Source organism: Eutrigla gurnardus (genome assembly GCF_963514095.1).
Source record: "Eutrigla gurnardus genome assembly, chromosome: 20".
NCBI lineage: Eukaryota > Metazoa > Chordata > Actinopteri > Perciformes > Triglidae > Eutrigla > Eutrigla gurnardus.
The window spans coordinates 16871071-16889836 of record NC_139931.1 but is presented as its reverse complement, the minus strand read 5'-3'; the positions used below and the strand labels follow the sequence as shown (position 1 = coordinate 16889836).

Genomic DNA, 18766 nt, shown 5'->3' with positions numbered 1-18766 from the left:
GTTGTAATGCACTAACACCTTATTCTGCTTTAATAGCTGCTTTGCATCCTCAAATGCCTCAGTAAACTCAGAAGTCCAAACCCACTTAGCCTCTTTTCTCAACAGGTTGTGTAGAGGGTGGAGGATGGTGGAGGAGTTTTGCAGGAAACGGCTGTAGTAGTTAAGAAGACCCAAGAAGGACTTCAGCTCGGTGACATTTGTTGGCTCGGGCGCTTTGTTTATGGCTGCAACCTTTTCATCAGTGGGATGCAGGCCATCCCGGTCAATGCGATGTCCCAGATACTCCACACTGCTCTGAAAAAACTGACATTTAGACAGTTTCACTCGGACACCATGTTTTTCCAGGCATGTGAGTACTTCGTCCAGTCTTTGTAAGTGCTTCTCCTCCGATGAAGCAGTGATGAGAATATCATCCAAAAAACATGTCACATGGTCCAGTCCTTGTAAAATCTGGTCCATAACAGACTGAAAAATTGCAGGTGCGCTGGAAACACCATAGCTGAGACGATGAAATTTGTACAGGCCCTTATGAGTGTTGATCGTCAAGTAGTTCTCTGACTCTTCATCCAAAAGCAGCTGCTGGTAGGCATGAGAGAGGTCAAGCTTACTGAATGATGTTCCTCCTGCTAAGGTAGCAAACAAATCTTCTGTGTTAGGTAATGCTCTTCCATACACTGATTTATACTGACCTTGTAGTCGCCACAAATCCTGATTGTTTTATCTGCTTTTGGCACGGTTACTATTGGAGAGGCCCACTCACTTTTCTCAGTCTTTGAAATCACTTTCATTTTTTCCAACCTGTCCAACTCCTTCTCTACAGCTTCCTTTAATGCATAAGGAACTGGACGAGCTTTGCAGAGGATCGGTGTAGTGCCTGCATTTATGCAGATTTTGGCTTTAAAACCCTCTATGCAGCCTTGGTTCTCAGAGAACACAGCCTGGTGGCGCTGTAACACCTCGTTGACTCTTGGGGTCCACTCTGCCTGTGTTATCACCCGGTGTACGGTGAAAATCTGTTTCCAGTTCAGTTGTAGTTCCTTTAGCCAGTTCCGACCAATCAGAGCTGGTCTACTTCCTTTCACAATGACAAGAGGTAGAGTGACTTTCTGTGTCTCGTACTGCACTGGTATCATGATGTATCCTCGAACAGCGATACTTTGGCCTGAATATGATTTCAGCTTTAACCTGGGGGCTGGTTTTAAAGGGAAACTGTTCAGATTTTTCTGGTAATAGTCCTCAGATACCACTGACACAGCTGACCCTGTGTCCAGTAGCATTGTAGTGCTCTTATCACCCAATGCAACATCAACTGTGTAGCCCTTTTCACAGCTTGAGGTGGGGTATACTGCATACACTCCAAAAAGTTCAATTTCTTCATCTCTTCTGGATGTACTTCCTTCAGCTTCTACATACTGAGTTTGAGAAGTGGCTTTTCCCCTTCTACATGCACGGGCTATGTGTCCAATTTTGGAACAGGTATGACACTTTTCATTTTTAAATCTGCAGTCACGTGCTGAGTGTCTTCCCCCACATCTGTAGCATGTCTGTTGTGTCCCAAAGTAGTTTTTTCCTTTGTTTTGTGCTTTATTATTGTTCTCTCGTCTAAATTGTCCTTTCCTCCCTTTTTCAGAAAAAGCATTAGCACTTGATAGAGCATTTACCTGATGAGGCTCACTGTGTCCAGAAAACTCCATTGATTTTTTGGACGCCAGTTCCATTGCTACTGCAACCTCACAAGCCTTCGGAAAAGTCAGATCTTTTTCAGACAGCAACCTGCGCTGCACGGCATCCGAGCGTAGTCCACTCACAAAGCGATCTCTCAGCGCATCATCCAAGTACTGTCCAAATTCACAGGTAGCTGCTAGCTGTCTCAAAGCGACCACATACTCAGAAACAGTTTCATCCTCTTTTTAGTTACGCTTCTGGAAACGAAAGCGCTCCGCGATCACAATCGGTGCCGGCTTGTAATGTGTGCTCAGTACTCTCACCAGTTCCATTGCTACATTGCATAGTACTCGGTACTGTCAGATTCTTCAGCAGCTTATAAGTACCAGCTCCAATCACCGAGAGAAACACACACACCTTCTTTTCATCCTTGATCTCATTTGCCAACATCCACTGCTCCAAACGTTCCAGATATGACTCAAAATCCTCCTTTGCGTCATTGTATTCATCCACACGACCGATTTGCACCGCCATGGCAGATTTTTTTTCCGATGCTAACTGCTAGTCCGACTCGTACCTGGTTCCTCCGCGAGAGAGATAAAAAAAGAAAAAAACTCAGTTTTCTCAACTACGACCAGTGTACGGTGACTTTCACAGTTCATTCACGCAGTGGTTTCATTTAAAATCCTCGTCGCCATTTGTAGTGTTTTGTGCAGGAGGCAAGAATCAGGCCGGCATGGCTTCATAACACGTCTTTACTTCGAGACTTCCGGGCAACAGACACACACACTACAGGTGCCGCTTGGGCTCAGCAAAACACTACAAATGTGTTGGCCAACCAAAACATAACCCAGCAAACTGGCTTTGCAGTAATGTGAGAACCTTAATTGTAAATCACTTCAATCTATTACAATAGTCACGTTGACTTTGTTGTCCGACTTGACGGCGTTTGGCTGCCGTCTCTTTTAGAGCCCGCCCCCTCAGACACCTGCCGCTCTCGTCGGCGTGATAAATCAAGTCAAGTCAAGTCAAGCCAAGACCATCCCGAACAAGCCTCTTGTTCCTCCTCAGCTGCTGATCCTGTGTCAGCTGATTGGCAGATGGCTCACAGACGGAAGTGCGTCTTGGTCTTCACAACAGCACCACGCAGAGCTGGACTCCCCGCACCGAGGAAAAAGAGCTTCCACCGAGACCTCTGTCTGGTGAGAGAAGGTACTGTTTTCTGCCTCACTGCTTCCACAGAATACCCGATAATCCAATTTAGAAAAGTATTTTTAGCATTATAAGCATTCGATATCAGTGTCGGGCTTCAGACCAGCTATCTTACCTGGTTCACACCAGACGCGGAGCGCCGCGAATACGCGCGGCCCTCCCGCGCCGTGAAGCGATCGTTTCGGCGTCTGCTCTATTTTTTGCGCTGCCGCGAGCGAACGCGTCCATACCGGCAGGAAACCACACAGAAAAACACGAGACAATCCGGTCAATTTTCAAAATAAAATACCGCGATTGACAAACGCGATCATATTTGTGTATCTAAACTCGCACTGGGAAACAGGAAGAGACAATACATTTAATAAATGTGAAGAGTAGATAAACAAATATGTGTATTTCAACGGTATATCTGCACTACTACTGTCTTCTACCATACACACTCTCTGTCAGTGTGTCCCTCTCTCTCTCTGCCTCGCTCTCTTTCTCTCTCTCAGAGAGAGAGAGAAAGTACGGATAAATAAAAGAAGTGTACAAACTTCTTGGTTACAGAAACATGGCGTATTAATTTTATGGGGTTTAATGGAAAAAATAGCTCTGAATGAACAACAGCTGAGCAGAAGCGCTTGTCGACCGCCGCGGAGAAATACGCGTCTGGTCTGAACGGGGGGTGCGCGGATCGCTCGCGATTTTCGGCGGCGCCGAAACTGGTCCAGTGAACACACTGGACCTGTTTAACTGGTCCAGTGTGAACCAGTTAAACAGAAAAGGCTATCATACAGTATAATTAATGTTTTTTTCAATGAACGCTGTGGGAACTTAACATATTGAAATAAACATATAAACATATTGAAAGCAGAATGGTTGATAGTGTGATTACATGTATGTTTAATGGTTTGATAGTTACATTTACATTTAGGGCAGGCGCTTTTATCCAAAGCGACTTATAAATACATTAGTTGGAAGAAAGTGCAACCGTGTATAGCTATCAGTACAGTCAGGATTTCACAAGAACAAGTTTCAAGCACGCCCAATTGCTAAGTTAACCCATTACTGGTATACAACAGTGCTAAGATGCCAAGTGCAAAATACTAAAGTAATTGCCAGTTCATACAAACAAGGAATGAATACTACGTTTTTGTTGAGTTTATTTATGGGAGGGGGTGGGGTTATAGAGGGAGAAGGCTAAGCAGAGTCCAGGTGAACTCTGAACAACAGGGACTTTAGTCTCGAATGGAATAAGGGGAGTGACTCATAGTTAATAGTTAATATTTTTATTTGAATGCTTTATGAACAAGTCACCTTTTCAGCACTTGTGCATAGACATTTTGTTATCTTTTTTTATTCTTTTTATCATTTGGTTATTTTTCTTGGACACCAATCAGAGCAGTGTTTCTTTCTGGCACTAAAATGCCGCAGGTTTATTTGTTGTAAACAGGAACAAGAGAATAGAAAAAGAACAACTTGATAACAAATAACTTTGCTATTAACAAACATTAATTATAACTAATCAGGTTTATTACTCTGACACTGGTTAATCAAGCTTCAATTCTGAGAAAAGAAAAGAGACAGTGTTTATTTGACCACTGGGTGGAGCCATAACACTTAGAATTCACATTCGGACTGATGAAGACCTGATTGTCCATCAACTCGGCTGTGTGAAAGATGAAATGTAACAGGATCCTATTGTGTGTGTGTGTGTGTGTGTGTGTGTGTGTGTGTGTGTGTGTGTGTGTGTGTGTGTGTGTGTGTGTGTGTGTGTGTGTGTGTGTGTGTGTGTGTGTGTGTGTGTGTGTGTGTGTGTGTGTGTGTGTGTGTGTGTGTGGAGGGCACAATGTGAAGTCGATCCACTAATTCCAAAATATAACATGGAAAATAAAAAAGTACAAATTCACAGTATCGAAAAACATCTATCGTCTGCATAAAACGAGTAGTGGAGTAGCACTGTGATTAACTGTAGAGAGCCAGACTAAATGGGTAAAATTGAAAAAAAATAAAAAAGTTAAAATAACCAGCGCGACCTGCCGCTTACTCGCACGACAAATAGGACGCGAATGAGGTGAAATGTTTCATCACTCGAGTTGAAATATTTCAATGCGAGGCCTACAGCGGTGAAATTCTTCTCGTATCTTCACTTGTCAGTGAATCGGTAATGGCGGCAAACACAGCGTAGCGGTCTGTGGTCTCCCGGTGCCCTGAGATAGTATCTTATGATTCATACAGAGTCCAAACCAAACTTTGAGTACAAACTAGAGACTCCATGGTACAAACATCAAGGTCGCTGCCGTATTTATGTCGAGAACGCTATTTTCAGTGTTTACGGAGCAGCTATGGTGTTAGCATAGCCTAGCTCTGAGCGAGCCAAAAGCCATCGCCAAAACAAGCAAACTCAAGTTATTTGTGTATCCTCTTAACAGACAAACTTAACAAACCATGACCCACAATTAAAGCCTTCGACATGTCCACACTGCGTACCTGTGCATGTGCTCATGCATGAACCGTACCGTATTCAAATCCACCTCGTCCAATCGTGCCAAGTTTGAGGAAGCGTACCGTTTTTAAGTACGGAATTAAGCGCTCACACTGGCCAAACAATCTGGACATTAGGATCAATCGTGCTTGAGCGTGGTTGGCTTTGTCAGAGTGCGCCCTAATGCGGCGTTCACACCGGACGCGATAGACGCGAATACAATCGCTTGGCTTGTATTGCGCCTCTTGATTATTTTGGACTATTTTCGTCATTCGCTTCATTCGCGCATGACGCTCATTTTTGAACCGGTGCCGCTCTAGCGGGGGAAACGAGGGCAGCGCTGGCGGGGGGCCAGCGGGTCACGTCAGCAGACCCTCCTCCTCCGCCTCGGGGTACCCGATGCCAGAGTCCGTGAGCCTCCTCCGGGAGCCACGTCCCTCGCACCTATCCCCAGGGAGAGTCGGGGCCACATTCGACTACGACCTCAGATCAGACGAGACCCGCTGAATTTAAGCATATTACTAAGCGGAGGAAAATAAACTAACCAGGATTCCCTCAGTAGCGCGGGCGAAGAGGGAAGAGCCCAGCGCCGAATCCCCGTCCGACGGGCAGACGTGGGAAATGCAGCGTACGGAAGACCGCTTGCCCGGTGTCGCTCGGGGGCCTGAGTCCTTCTGATTGAGGCTCAGCCCGTGGACGGTGTGAGGCCGGTAACGGCCCCTGTCGAGCCGGGGTCCGTCTTCTTGGAGTCAGGTTGTTTGGGAATGCAGCCCGTCCATCTCAGCTGCGGAGCGCCTGTCCATCTGTCTGTCGGCTTGAACTCGTCGTTGATTGGATGTCGCGGCGCGATGCCGCCTGAAAAGTTCGATATTTTCAACTTTATTCGCATCACTTCAGACACTTCAGACGCGCCAGATGCTTCATTCGCGCCGCGTCTCATCGCGCCAGACGCTCCATTCGCGCCGCCGCCGCCTGAATCGCGTGTCATCGCGCCATTTACATTGATTTTCAATTTTGATGTTCGCGTCTATTGCGTCCGGTGTGAACGTCCCTTAACAGTCTCTCCCCCTCACATCCCACCACTCGTGAGAACTACTAGTTACGTAGCTAACTAGCCAGCCATCAGTCTCTGGAGCTCCATCCGCTCTCTTCCCAGCTGCAACAACACTGACTTGTGTTGTCACCATAATAACTAATAACAATCACCATTTTTACTAGTACTAGTCAAATGACCACATAAAAAGTTCAATGTCCATTTTACTCCCATTTCTGTCCGTGTAATGGTATTTCAGCAAGCAAGAAACCATGGCAACACCTAGAGAGCTGTTGGCGGCGTTGGAGGATTTGGCGGACGGAGAGTTTAAGAAGTTCAAATGGTTCCTGCAGCAGGCTGACGTCTTGGAAGGCTTCCCAGTGATCCCAAGGAGCCAACTGGGGAACGCAGACAGAATGGACACCGTGGATGAGATCGTAGAGACCCACAACAAAAATGCAGTGGAGGTGGCCATTAAGGTTTTGAAGTTGATCAACAAGAATGACTTGGTGCAGCGTTTAACAAACATCAGCACAACATCCAAAGGTATGTGTTGGCATTTTTATTGTTTCTCACTGGAGAAAGTGATTAAAATATTCTCTGAATTAATTAAAAGCATTGATTGTAATTTGGACGATGAACCCATGACTCCAACAAAAATAATTTACAAGACTACCAAATTAGTAATCTCAGTATATTTACTTACTTAATCCCCGTTTTCCCTCATGGTACATAAGGCCATAAGGCTCCTCCCCCACCCCAAAATGCTGGGCATCTACCCCATTGGGTTCATCTCCCAGCACTCATCTGTCAGTTATGTGGTGATTTTTAGTCTTCTAATGTCTATAAGAAGACTATTAGCAATTAAAGTAATTATGAGTCTTTTAATATTTAGTCAGGCTGCTACTCTGCCTACTCAGGAATAGGTTGAATGGGTAGCATGGTTATAGAAATGCGTTTGCAGGGCTCCAGACAAACTTTTTACATTTTCTTTTAGATGCAGTGAAACATTTTCCCTGTGCCTTTTTGCCGTGCCCGCCCCTGCTGCATTGCCAATGAGAATAGTTGAAAAAAACGACTTATAAAATGCCATTACACGCTTTTATGCTTGCAGTGCTGGCATGTGAAAATGTCCAAGGCTATATTTTAAAGTTTACTCCACATGTTAATATAGTACAGATGTGGAAATAATGACAGAGAGATGGTGATAGGAAAAAAGGTAAAGGTTTCTCGTGTTATTCAATTTTATAAACTTTTTGTCCCCACCCCCACTTCTTAAATGAATCCTTTAACCGGGGACAGGGGAGACAGGTGGTGGAGTGACTACCTTCGGCGATGCTGTCGGGTCTGCTCCTATTTCATGGCGGCATTTTTCTTGATGAAAAAACAATCAATAGTTGTCTTCCTTTATGATTGCTGGTATGTTTTAAGGTTGCGATGTCATGTGAGGAGTACAAGGTGCGCAGAGAGACAGACCCTCTTAACGTAAAGCGCACTGTTGCGACCAATGAAAACGTTCAGACACACAGATTTTTGCATGTCATTGCACTCTGGAGCCCTGGTTGGTGTCTATTTGGAAATGTTTGCATTGCTCCACTTAGAATTGATGTCATCTCTTGTGTACTCTATTCAGAAGCTCTCACTGACTGCCAGCGTAAACTCAAATCCAACCTGAAGAAGGAGTTTCAGCATTTGTTCGGGCAAACAACAAAATCTGGGAAGCAGATGTTGATGAATGAGATCTACACCGAGCTCTACGTCGCAGAGGAAAAGTCTGCAACAGCTTCCAACAATACAGTTGATTCGGAAAACACCATCAACATAGAAGACCTCTTCGAACGCTTACCTGGTCAAGATGGATCAGTTAGAACATTGATGACAAAAGGAGTGGCCGGTATTGGGAAGACAGTCATGACACGGAAGTTTGCCCTGGATTGGGCAGAAGACAAAATTAACAACAACATCCAATTCATATTCCCTTTGACTTTTCGAGAGTTGAATTTGCTTCAGGAGAAAAAATTCAGCTGGGTAGAACTTCTTCATCACTTCTTTGCTGATACCAAAGAAACCGGAATATGCAGTTTTGATAAACTCCAGATTGTGTTCATCCTTGATGGTCTTAATGAGTGTCGACTTCCTTTGGACTTTGCCAACAACGAGATCTTGATGGATCTTACAGACTCCGCTTCGGTGGACGTGCTGTTGACAAACCTCCTAATGGGGAAACTCTTCCCTTCTGCCAGCCTTTGGGTAACCACAACACCCGAGGCAGCCGGTCAAATCCCTCCAGGATACATTCACATGATGACAGAGGTGAGAGGCTTTACAGACCAGAAGAAGGATGAGTACTTCAGGAAGAGGTTCAGGAATAAGGAGCTGGCCAGCAGAATCATCACCCACGTCAAGGCATCACGCAGCCTCCATGTCATGTGCCACATCCCAATCCTCTGTTGGATCACTGCAACCGTTTTGGAGGATTTGTTGAAGACCAATGATGGGGGAGACCTGCCGAAGACCTTGACTGATATGTATATCCATTTTCTTTTAGATCAGTGCAAAGTGGCGAATGACAAATGTCATGGAAGAGCTGAGACACATCTACTCTTGAACACCGAGACCAGCAACATGATTTTGTCTCTGGGAAAACTGGCTTTTGAGCAGCTGAGGAAAAGCAACCTGATCTTCTATGAAGCAGATCTGGTAGAGTGCTGCGTTGACGTCAGAGCGGCCTCCGTCTACTCAGGCGTGTTCATGCAGATCTTTAAAGAGGGCCGCGGGCAGAACCAGGACAAACGTTTCTGCTTCGTCCACTCGAGCTTTCAGGAGTTTCTGGCTGCTGTTCATGTCACTGTGTCCTGTGTCAACTCTGGTGTCAACCTCTTGTCAGAAGAACCATCAACCTCCCAACAGTCTGCTCTCATCCCAGGGCAATCTGCAGTACAACACCTATTTCAGAGTGCAGTCAACAAGGCTTTACAGAGTCTAAATGGACGTCTGAACTTGTTCCTCCGCTTCCTCGTTGGCCTCTCACTTCAGACCAATCAAGCACTTCTTCAAGACCTGTTAAAGCAATCAGGTAGCAGCGAACACAGCAATCAGGACAAAGTCCAGTACATCAAGACGATGATCAGGAAGAATCCCTCTCCAGAGCGATGCATCAACCTGTTTCACTGTCTCAATGAGCTGCATGACTGTTCTCTCGTAGAGGAGATCCAGCAGTACCTCAGCTGTCTGTCCACAGACAAATTGTCAGGGGGTCAGTGGTCAGCTCTGGTCTTCATCTTACTGTCATCAGCGAGCAAGTTGGACGTGTTTGACCTGAAGAAGTTCTCTGCTTCAGAGGAAGGTCTTCTGAGGTTGCTGCCGGTGCTTCAAGCCTCCCGGACATCTCTGTGGGTGCACAACTTACTGTACATATTCAGCAGTATAAATGATATATTTTAGGTCCTTGTTCATTCTTTCTGCTGATTTATTTTTTTTCAGGTTGAGTGGCTGTAAGCTGTCCCTGAGAAGTTGCAATGCTCTGGCCTCAGCTCTCAGTTCCCCGGTCTCCAATCTGAGAGAGTTGGACCTGAGTCACAACTTGATGAAACCAGAACTCCAGGAGATCCTGGGTGGCTTAACGTGCCCACAATGTAGACTGGAAACTCTCAGGTCTGCTTGTTTCATTTATTTCTTGAGTCAAACTCAGAGTCAAGCAGAGGAGGTTTGCACAGTTTGCTTGGATATAATGAAAAGTTAGCACGACCTATAGCGTCACAATGGTCAATTTCTTTCAGAAATATGGCAGGTTGAAATGTACTGGAATTTTTGTTTAATGGCACCTCAGTGATGTTATGATAAGGTTATGATGGAATGATTCTAACAATATGTGAATGTTCAGCACCAGCATAATAAAGATTTATGGAAGTAAGAGATGAACAGGACACAATCAAAATGAATAAAAAGCAACTTCTGTGAATAGGAAGTGTGTCTGACTGCATTGAGTCACAACTTACTTTTAAACGGGCATGTCCATCTTCATAATTTCTGCTTCTCCAGGCTGAGTGGCTGTAACCTGACACCCGTGAGTGGTGGAGCGCTGTCCTCAGTCCTCAGGTGCCAGTTGTCCAGTCTTAGAGAGCTGGACCTCGCTTACAACGACCTGGAGGACAAAGGAGTACAGCAGCTCTCTGTGGGATTGCAAAGTGTAAAATGTCGACTTGAAACTCTCAGGTCAGCAGGCTTTTGTTATTAACCACAACCACCTCTGCACCACCCCTGGCCTAGATTACGCCTGGTTAAATGGAAAGTTGCTGTTTTTCTGAATGCCATATTTGGTTCCCAGTTTAATTGGCTGCAGGCTGACATGGAAAGGCTGTGACGCTGTGGGCTTTTTCCTGAACTCCCAGTCCTCTGGTCTGAGACAGCTGGACCTGAGTATGAACAACCTGCAGGATTCAGGCGTGCTGGTATTTAGTCCTGCACTGTTGAGTCCAAACTGTAAGCTGGAAATTCTCAGGTCAGCTGCTTCCTGTACTAATCATTATTTGGTCTATGAATGACACCATACATTGTAAGTCATTTTGTGTGCAATAAGATCGTAGGTAGTTCCTCGGTACCAGTCGGGATATGTACGAATTTAAAATCTTGATTTAGTCAGTTAAATTTAATTCTGTTTGTGTGTAAAATTAAACGTAAATCAGGAGTAGTTACAGGTTGGGGGGGGGGGGGGGGGGGGGGGTGCACATTGTGAAATCTAGCCAAATTGCGAAAAGGTAAACAATTATTGGCTTAACACGGGGCTCAAAAGAGAATACCTACATGAACCTGCCATTACATCAGTCTTTTTTCAGCCCTCTCAAGAGTATCTATCTTCCATAAAGTGGCATATTTTTTTAGTTAAACAGGATTGAAGGGGACATAACGTTGATTATATGGTTGAAAAGATTAGTTCACCACCTTCTCTCTGTGCCACTAAAATTTGCATGCATTTTGCTTCATCTTTATACACAGTGAATTTGGTGTCGTGGCCTTTTTGCTTTCCATTTCCAGCATCCACTAACTTTTGAATTCTTCTTCAGGCTAAGTGCTTGTAACCTGTCAGAACAGAGCTGTGAAACACTGGCCTCGGTTCTCACCTTCCAGACCTCCAGCTTGAGAGAGCTGGACCTGAATAAAAACAACCTGCTGGATTCAGGAGTAAAGCTTCTTTCTGCTGGACTGGAGAATCCACACTGTAACCTGGAAGCTCTCAGGTTAGCAGAGTAAAATATGATCTATTATAATTAAATCTTATCTTTAGATACGTGGATGTTTTTCATTGATTATTATCAAGGTTGAGTGAATGTCAGCTGTCAGAGAGAAGCTGTGAAGCTCTGGCCTCAGCGATCAGCTCCCAGACATCTAGTTTGAAAGAGCTGGACCTTAACAGCAACGACCTGCAGGATCCAGGAGTGAAGCTTCTGTCTGCCGGACTTGAGAGTCCTCAATGTAAACTGGAAACCCTCAGGTTAGAACTGACTTAAAAGCTCTAACATGACTCCAGACCAGCTGTAGTATAGATTGTTGTTACTCTTAAATGTTCGTTCACACCAAACACGATGCAAATGAGATGAATACGCTAAATTTGCATCATTTGCTTTTTCGGGTTATTTGAAATGTTTCAACTGGCGTGAAAAAATGACTGGGATGCGGAATCCTATCAGCATTAAGATTCCCCTCCTCAGAAATGGAGACTAAACACAATGTAGCGGTCTGAGCTCACCGAGAGCTCTACGATAGAACCTCACATTAGTACAGTGGCCGAGCCAGAGTATGTGGAGAAACCAGAGACTGTCTATGGTACAAAAAACGAGGTCGCCGCAATATGTATGTCTATATGATGTCATTTTAAGTGTTAATAGAGCAGATTCAGGACATTTTTGGGACAGGACTTTTGTTTTGGTATCTAACAGTATGCCCCGTTACCCAAACATCGTTTTATGTCTAATCCTTGCACAGGCAGAACAAAAATTCTGGAGCAAATTTTACCCAGAAAATTCAAGTTCAGTTCACTTCAAACATTTAATTAACGAAGAGTCCTTCTCCTCACGGCTACAGGCTCCTTCTACGACAGATTCACACCAAGACAATGTAATAACTAATGTTAGTGTTTATTGATGTGCTTTAATGCCAACATGCCAGTATTTGACTGCTTAAACTTAAACTTAACTGTTGAAGTAAGAATAACGGCCAGTGAGCAGCTGTTCAATGTTAATAATTTTCTAAATAAATGAACCAAAATGTTATTTCTGCATTTTCCTGGTCTTCTGAAAACATACCGAACCTTGAATTCTGTGTACCGTTACACCACAAACAACAGCGACGACCTGCATAGTCAAAATAACATTTGACTATTGATCAATGTTCACAGGTTGTCAGGCTGTCAGGTCACACAGGAGGGCTGTGCTTCTTTGGCCTCAGCTCTGAGGTCCAACCCCTCCCATCTGAGAGAGCTAGACCTGAGCTACAACCACCCAGGCGATGCAGGAGTGATGCTCCTCCGTGATGGACTGGAGGATCCACAGTGGAGACTGGACACTTTAAAGTATTTTTCATGGAGGGCTGAGAGCGTACAGTCTTATATTATAGAATTTGAAAGGGACAGTGTGTAAGATTTTGCGGCATCTGGCCTTCTGGTTCCAACTAACCAGGGGCGTTTAAAGAGGGTCTATGGGCTCCAGGCAAAAGTGATCTCGGGGGCCCATCCAGCCAAATAAACCCCCTTTACTTTAGGCCTCTGGGTAAAAAGGCAAAAGGCTGTCTCTAGACATTCTAAGCTAATGAAAACACAATGATTCTTAGTTTCAGCTAACAGAACACACTAATGAAAATAGTGATAATAAGAGTATAATATTCCATATTCTCATTATAGATCCCCTGACATGTACAATGTACCTTTAAGGCTTAATTATGTTTATTACTTGGGTATTGAGCTTGAACACCCATTGCATTGTAATGCTCAAGTTGAGCATAGATTTCAGGCTAAATATCCTTCTAATCAAGATGATTTCCGAACATGAATTTGTTAGTGTTGTGTGAAATGTTGTGATTTCAGTGTGGTGTTTATTTTGTGTTTTACATCAGAGGGTCGCCATAGATTATGCTATTCTTGCTTTATTCTTTCAGAGTGGACCATGGCGGGATGCAGAGATTAAAATCTGGTCTACGGAAGTGTAAGTATATGTTTTTATTGGAATAGGGCTCTCACAAAGTCCACCATCGAAATCTGAGTTGTGGAAGCATCACAATGTCTGGTTGTTGCTTGTTCAGTTGTCAGAATCGATATTCCGATAGGGTTTCAACCTAAATTATGAGCATTTTAAAGTTAAATGCATACATTTCGATGCATTTTGAGGAGTAAATTAAGAGGCTAGATCTAAACAATTGGGTTCTCTGATAAAATATGTATTCAAAACTCAGTGATTGTAATGATGAGAAAGCAAATAAGTCACACTCATAAAGCATGGGTAACATGATTGGGGCTGCGGTTGAATAGTCTATTTTGCTTAGGAAGGTTCCTAACTGAAGAAGTGACCCGGAAGTAAACAAGTGGCCGCCATGATAAGAGCCGTTTGGATTCTCTAAATGCAAAGGAAAGGAGCTCCAATGCTTCCTTTCAGAGCTCCTTAAGCATAGGATACAACGGACCTTCCTATACGAAAGGAAAGGAGATTACGCCGACCCACAATTCTTTGCGAGAGCAACATTTAAAGTGCCGCACACCTCGGCCGTTCATGAAAACAAATGATGTGCATTTGCATATTTTACAATTCCTTTCATGCAGACATATAGTAAGTGGAATTGTGTTGATAAATGTTTGTGGACAGTGATAATAATTTAATGATATTTTTATTTATTTCACTCATGTTACAAATATGACAAAAACAACTCAAAACCACAAATGAAACGTAAATACAGCAAACGGTCAAACAGGAAGGAGGAGCTGCTGAGCCGGTCAGTGAACCAGCTGTTTATAAAACCCACATGTGGAGAAGTGGACGATGTGCTTTGGTAGTCCATTATTGTAGTTTCTCCAGCGCAGACGGACGTCAATCGCTGGTGCCGATCATCAGCTGTCGATCATCAGAGAGAGAATACTCAATACCATGGCTGTTCCCAAAATCCTTATATGAGTAACAGGACTGAAAATAATTAGAGTTAGAAAATATATGGAATATATCCACTTTGTGTCCATCATAATAGCATGAGGGCACTTAGCATATTCAGTACATTGATGAAATTGTAACTGTGACTGAGAAGGACAATCTCAAATATAAAGAAAAGGAAATTAGAGACTTTCCCTTGGCCTTCAGAAGATTCAGATGATGCAAATTTCTGTTGAATATGTGACTTGTGTAAGTTTTCACATACTTCAGAGAGGGGAATGTGTTGTTGGATCCTTCATAGATGTCACATACATCATTTTTGTTGACACACATTAAAAGTGTCTATAACAAGTATGTTGTACTGCTTTATGTCTCTATCAGATGCCTGTGAACTGACACTGGACCCAAACACAGCGCACAGACAGCTCATACTGTCTGAGAACAACACACGTGTGACGTACGTGGAGGAGGAACAGCCTTATCAATATCATCCAGAGAGATTTTATTACTTCAGACAGCTGCTGTGTGGAACTGGGTTGACTGGTCGCTGTTACTGGGAAGTTGAGATCAAGGGATACTGTCACATATCTGTCGCTTACAGAGGAATCGGCAGGAGAGGAGCTGGTTATGATTGCATGTTTGGAGGAAATGTCAAGTCCTGGACTGTGAGCTATAGTAGGGCCTGTCATTGGCACAATAACATAGAAACAGAGTTACATTCCAAAAACGCTACCAGATCAGCAGTGTATCTGGACTGGCCTGCTGGGACTCTGTCCTTTTACACAATCTCCGCTGACACACTGACACACGTCTACACAGTCTACTGCAGATTCACCGAACCCCTCTATCTCGGGTTTGGATTTCGGTATATATGTGGAAACTTCTACTCTGAACAGCCTGGATCCTCACTGTCTCTGTGTCAGATGGATGAGAGAACATCTGACAGACAGAATTAGACAGAATTTTGATTCTAACGGGATGTTAAATTGCTCTGTGTTGTTATGTTCTTCAGTATTTCCCCTGTTGGTCATCACAGATTGGTCAGTGTCACCAAGCTTCAAACTACCCCTCTAGCATTAGTTCTTCTTGTGTCAGTGACTGCATATCGGTATCCACTCCTTACATGCATAGTGTCTTTTCAAAATAAATTCTGTCTTCAAGTTAGGTTTCGCAACAGAACAACTTATTTTTAGAGAAAGAGCATTTTGATTCCTGATACGTGACTGTCGGAACAAAATGTCAATGCCATTGGTGGGGACGTTGCATACCCACTAGGGGTGTAACGATCTATCGATCTAGATCGATATATCAATTTAATGATCAACCAATGTCATCGATGCAAAGGGAAGAAATTCCATGGCACATCTGTGACACTGTTCTACGCGCACCTCCTTCCGAAACGAAAGACAGTTGGCGAGCAGGAAGTGTGAGCAGCTAGCAGCGCCAGGCAGATGGCGAGCATTAAAAAAAAAGACAATGAAGAAATATATTCCTCTCGCGGGAATAAAGAAGAAAAGACGAGTCAACAGAAAAAGCTCATGCCATATGCAAACAATGCCTTTACGAGATCAAATACTCACGATGATCCTCACAGTGCAGCTTAAATAAAAACATGGCATTGACACTCATGCAAGCACAGTGTCAAATGACGCTGCCTGCACGCCAGCTGTGACCAGCTTTTCTTTACTGTCTACAACTTTAAAAGGCCGCAGTGAAGAAAAGAAGGTCTATTTTTATTCAAAAGAAAATATTGTTTTTCACTTCAATGCCTGGAATAGTTCAATAATACAAATTTAAAAATATGTTTTTGCTGCTTTTGTGACTTGATATAATGTAACTGATTTTGCTCGATGGGCATATCGTCTCGTATCATATTGTGCAGACATGCCACAGCGACAGGGTTGTGAGGATGTGTTTACTTGTGCTTTAGAACGTAACCGCCGTGAAACAATCAGAAAAATTTTTATTCTCATTAAGTGACCTATTTTTTATTTACTCTGATTCACTGATTTTTCCTGCTGGCGCCGTCTCTCTCTCTCTCTGGCTTGTTGAGTCGAGGAGGCGGGGCTTACTTTGAATGCTGTATGTTTACGATCATGCTACAGCTCTGTTATAGTAAACAAAGTCAGAAATGAGGCAATGAGATAAATGTACACTTGATTACATGCATAGCTCCCTCCCGATGAATCAGTCAGGGGATTTGAATCCAGTGCGGGAATGGCAGACTCTGCTACTAACGACGACAGCTAGGGAGGAAATTAAAAAACAAATTGTTGATCATACATGTTTTTAAAACTGGGATTTGATTTCATGAAAATCTTAATGATTTTAACTTTGAGTGTCAGGACTCATTATGCATGCTGCCCTGCTGACCCGGCTCTATGTGTCCCTCCTGTTCTAGGATTGGATCGCATTTGTGCATTTTTTATCAAAACATCTGCCATATGAGTAAATCTTGGGGACTAATACTGAAATAATTAATGAATGTTTCTTTTTGTAAAATTTTCAAAGAAATCAATATAAATGCTAAAGACCACCTCAGTGGCCAGTGTGCAGCCTCTGTGTTCCCCCTATCCACCTTAAATACTTCATTACTATGCTTTGTATGTAGAAAAGAAACAAGGTAAAATCAAATTAAACATGCTGTTGTCGTGATTATTAGTGCAGTTATGAAATATACGTGACATAGCCTACGGCAATTACATTGTGAAACTTTCGCTTTGAGGTTTAAAATCATTGTCAAACATTATTTGTTATCACAGTTTTGGGTTTTCATTATACCCGAGTGTAAGACACCGTGACTCAAACACTGTCAAATGATTACTATATAACTGTATTTGATATTAAAAGACAACTGCAAAATCCTTCAATAGAATCATGTTTTATTTGCAAAATGTAGGTGAATTTGTTTCCAACAACCTGTTGCAGCATACGTTACGAAAAATTATTCAACTTTTTATAGAAATCAGTGTTGCAATAACATTAGTGTAATGCAATAACCTACAATTTCACTTTGATCCCCAATTTGGTGTCCAGACTAATGAGTTCCACCACTGATTCTCCCTCTTCTGCTTGTTTACTGCTAAAATATCCCCTAGCTACAGTCCCAAACCTGAATCACCTACAGTCTCCAGACCTGAATAACCTACAGTCCCCAGACCTGAATCACCTAGCTACAGTCCCAAACCTGAATCACATAGCAACAGTCCCAAGACTAAGCACTTAACTCCTCTGGTATGATATGCTTGAGAGATATTTCAGTCCACTGCCTTGCTTGGCTTGAAGGCTCACTTTTTCTCTTTCTCAACTTTCTCAACGCAGAGCTGGTTCTGGCTGTTAATACTCCATTCTTAACCCAGGTGAGCTTGATTCATATGTTATGACACGGTCCTTAGTTATCTTGTGTTAGGCTATGGGAGGAAGACATCCATGGTGGCAGTTTAGGCACAGATAGGCCTGTTTAGGATAACCGGGATTATTTTTATTACCACCTTAACACTTTAAAATCATGCTATAGCTCAAAAATGTAAAAAAAATATTAGCATCATTTGATATTGAATTGCTTTCTAGAAGCTAGTTAGCTTTGTTTATACCTTATTGGAGCTCCCAGACAAAAGCCTCAGGCAAATCTGCATTGGCCCACAAATCGGTGCTCGATTCCAGATAGCATGCCAAGTGTCAGGATCTATCAGGGACCTACAGCCAAACAGAGTGCAAGACCGGCGTTGAGGGGAAACCCAGAGGGGTCAGATGTCACCGTAGAGAGGCTAAGACACGCCACTTCCTGTGGACAACCATGCAACCTTAATTCAGGCAAAGAAAATGTACAGTAGCAAATCATTTTTTTAATCCTGTTTGAATTGTGGCATGAATAACGCATATGATGTGTATAATTTTGCAAATCATGAAAGTCACATTTTATATTATAACTGTTGAGAAAGTAAAAACACGTAATTAGACGCCACACATAAAAGTGACATAAGTGACATCGATCTAAAGCTATGAGGCGTGTGTGATTCATACCGTGATGTGCCGACACTAACAGGTTAGGAGTCACTGGTAAAACACGTCAGGAAAAATAACGTTACTTTTGTGATGGGACATAACTAAGTTATGTAGCTAGCTAGCCAGCAAGCAAGGCTAACATTTATGACAAAATGTGACTGTCTCGACTTGTTAAATTATCTTTTAAATTGATAAAAATCATATGTGTAATTCATGTTACTAGTGTGGAAGAAAACTCTTCAGGTCCAATTCTGT

General features: G+C 43.1%; 1 protein-coding gene across 1 annotated transcript; it reads left to right on the top strand.

Annotated features, from left to right (window-relative positions):
- Window positions 1–2781: 2781 nt before the first annotated feature.
- On the top strand, window positions 2782–17362 carry LOC311031621 (NACHT, LRR and PYD domains-containing protein 3-like). The gene is made up of 11 exons (XM_084037992.1): window positions 2782–2877; window positions 6637–6923; window positions 8014–9769; window positions 9861–10031; window positions 10419–10592; window positions 10705–10878; window positions 11441–11614; window positions 11695–11868; window positions 12772–12945; window positions 13527–13573; window positions 14888–17362. Exons 2-11 carry the CDS (start codon window positions 6650–6652, stop codon window positions 15460–15462), a joined length of 3693 nt encoding a protein of 1230 aa, XP_083894118.1. The 5' UTR covers window positions 2782–2877; window positions 6637–6649; the 3' UTR covers window positions 15463–17362.
- The last annotated feature ends 1404 nt before the right edge of the window (window positions 17363–18766 follow it).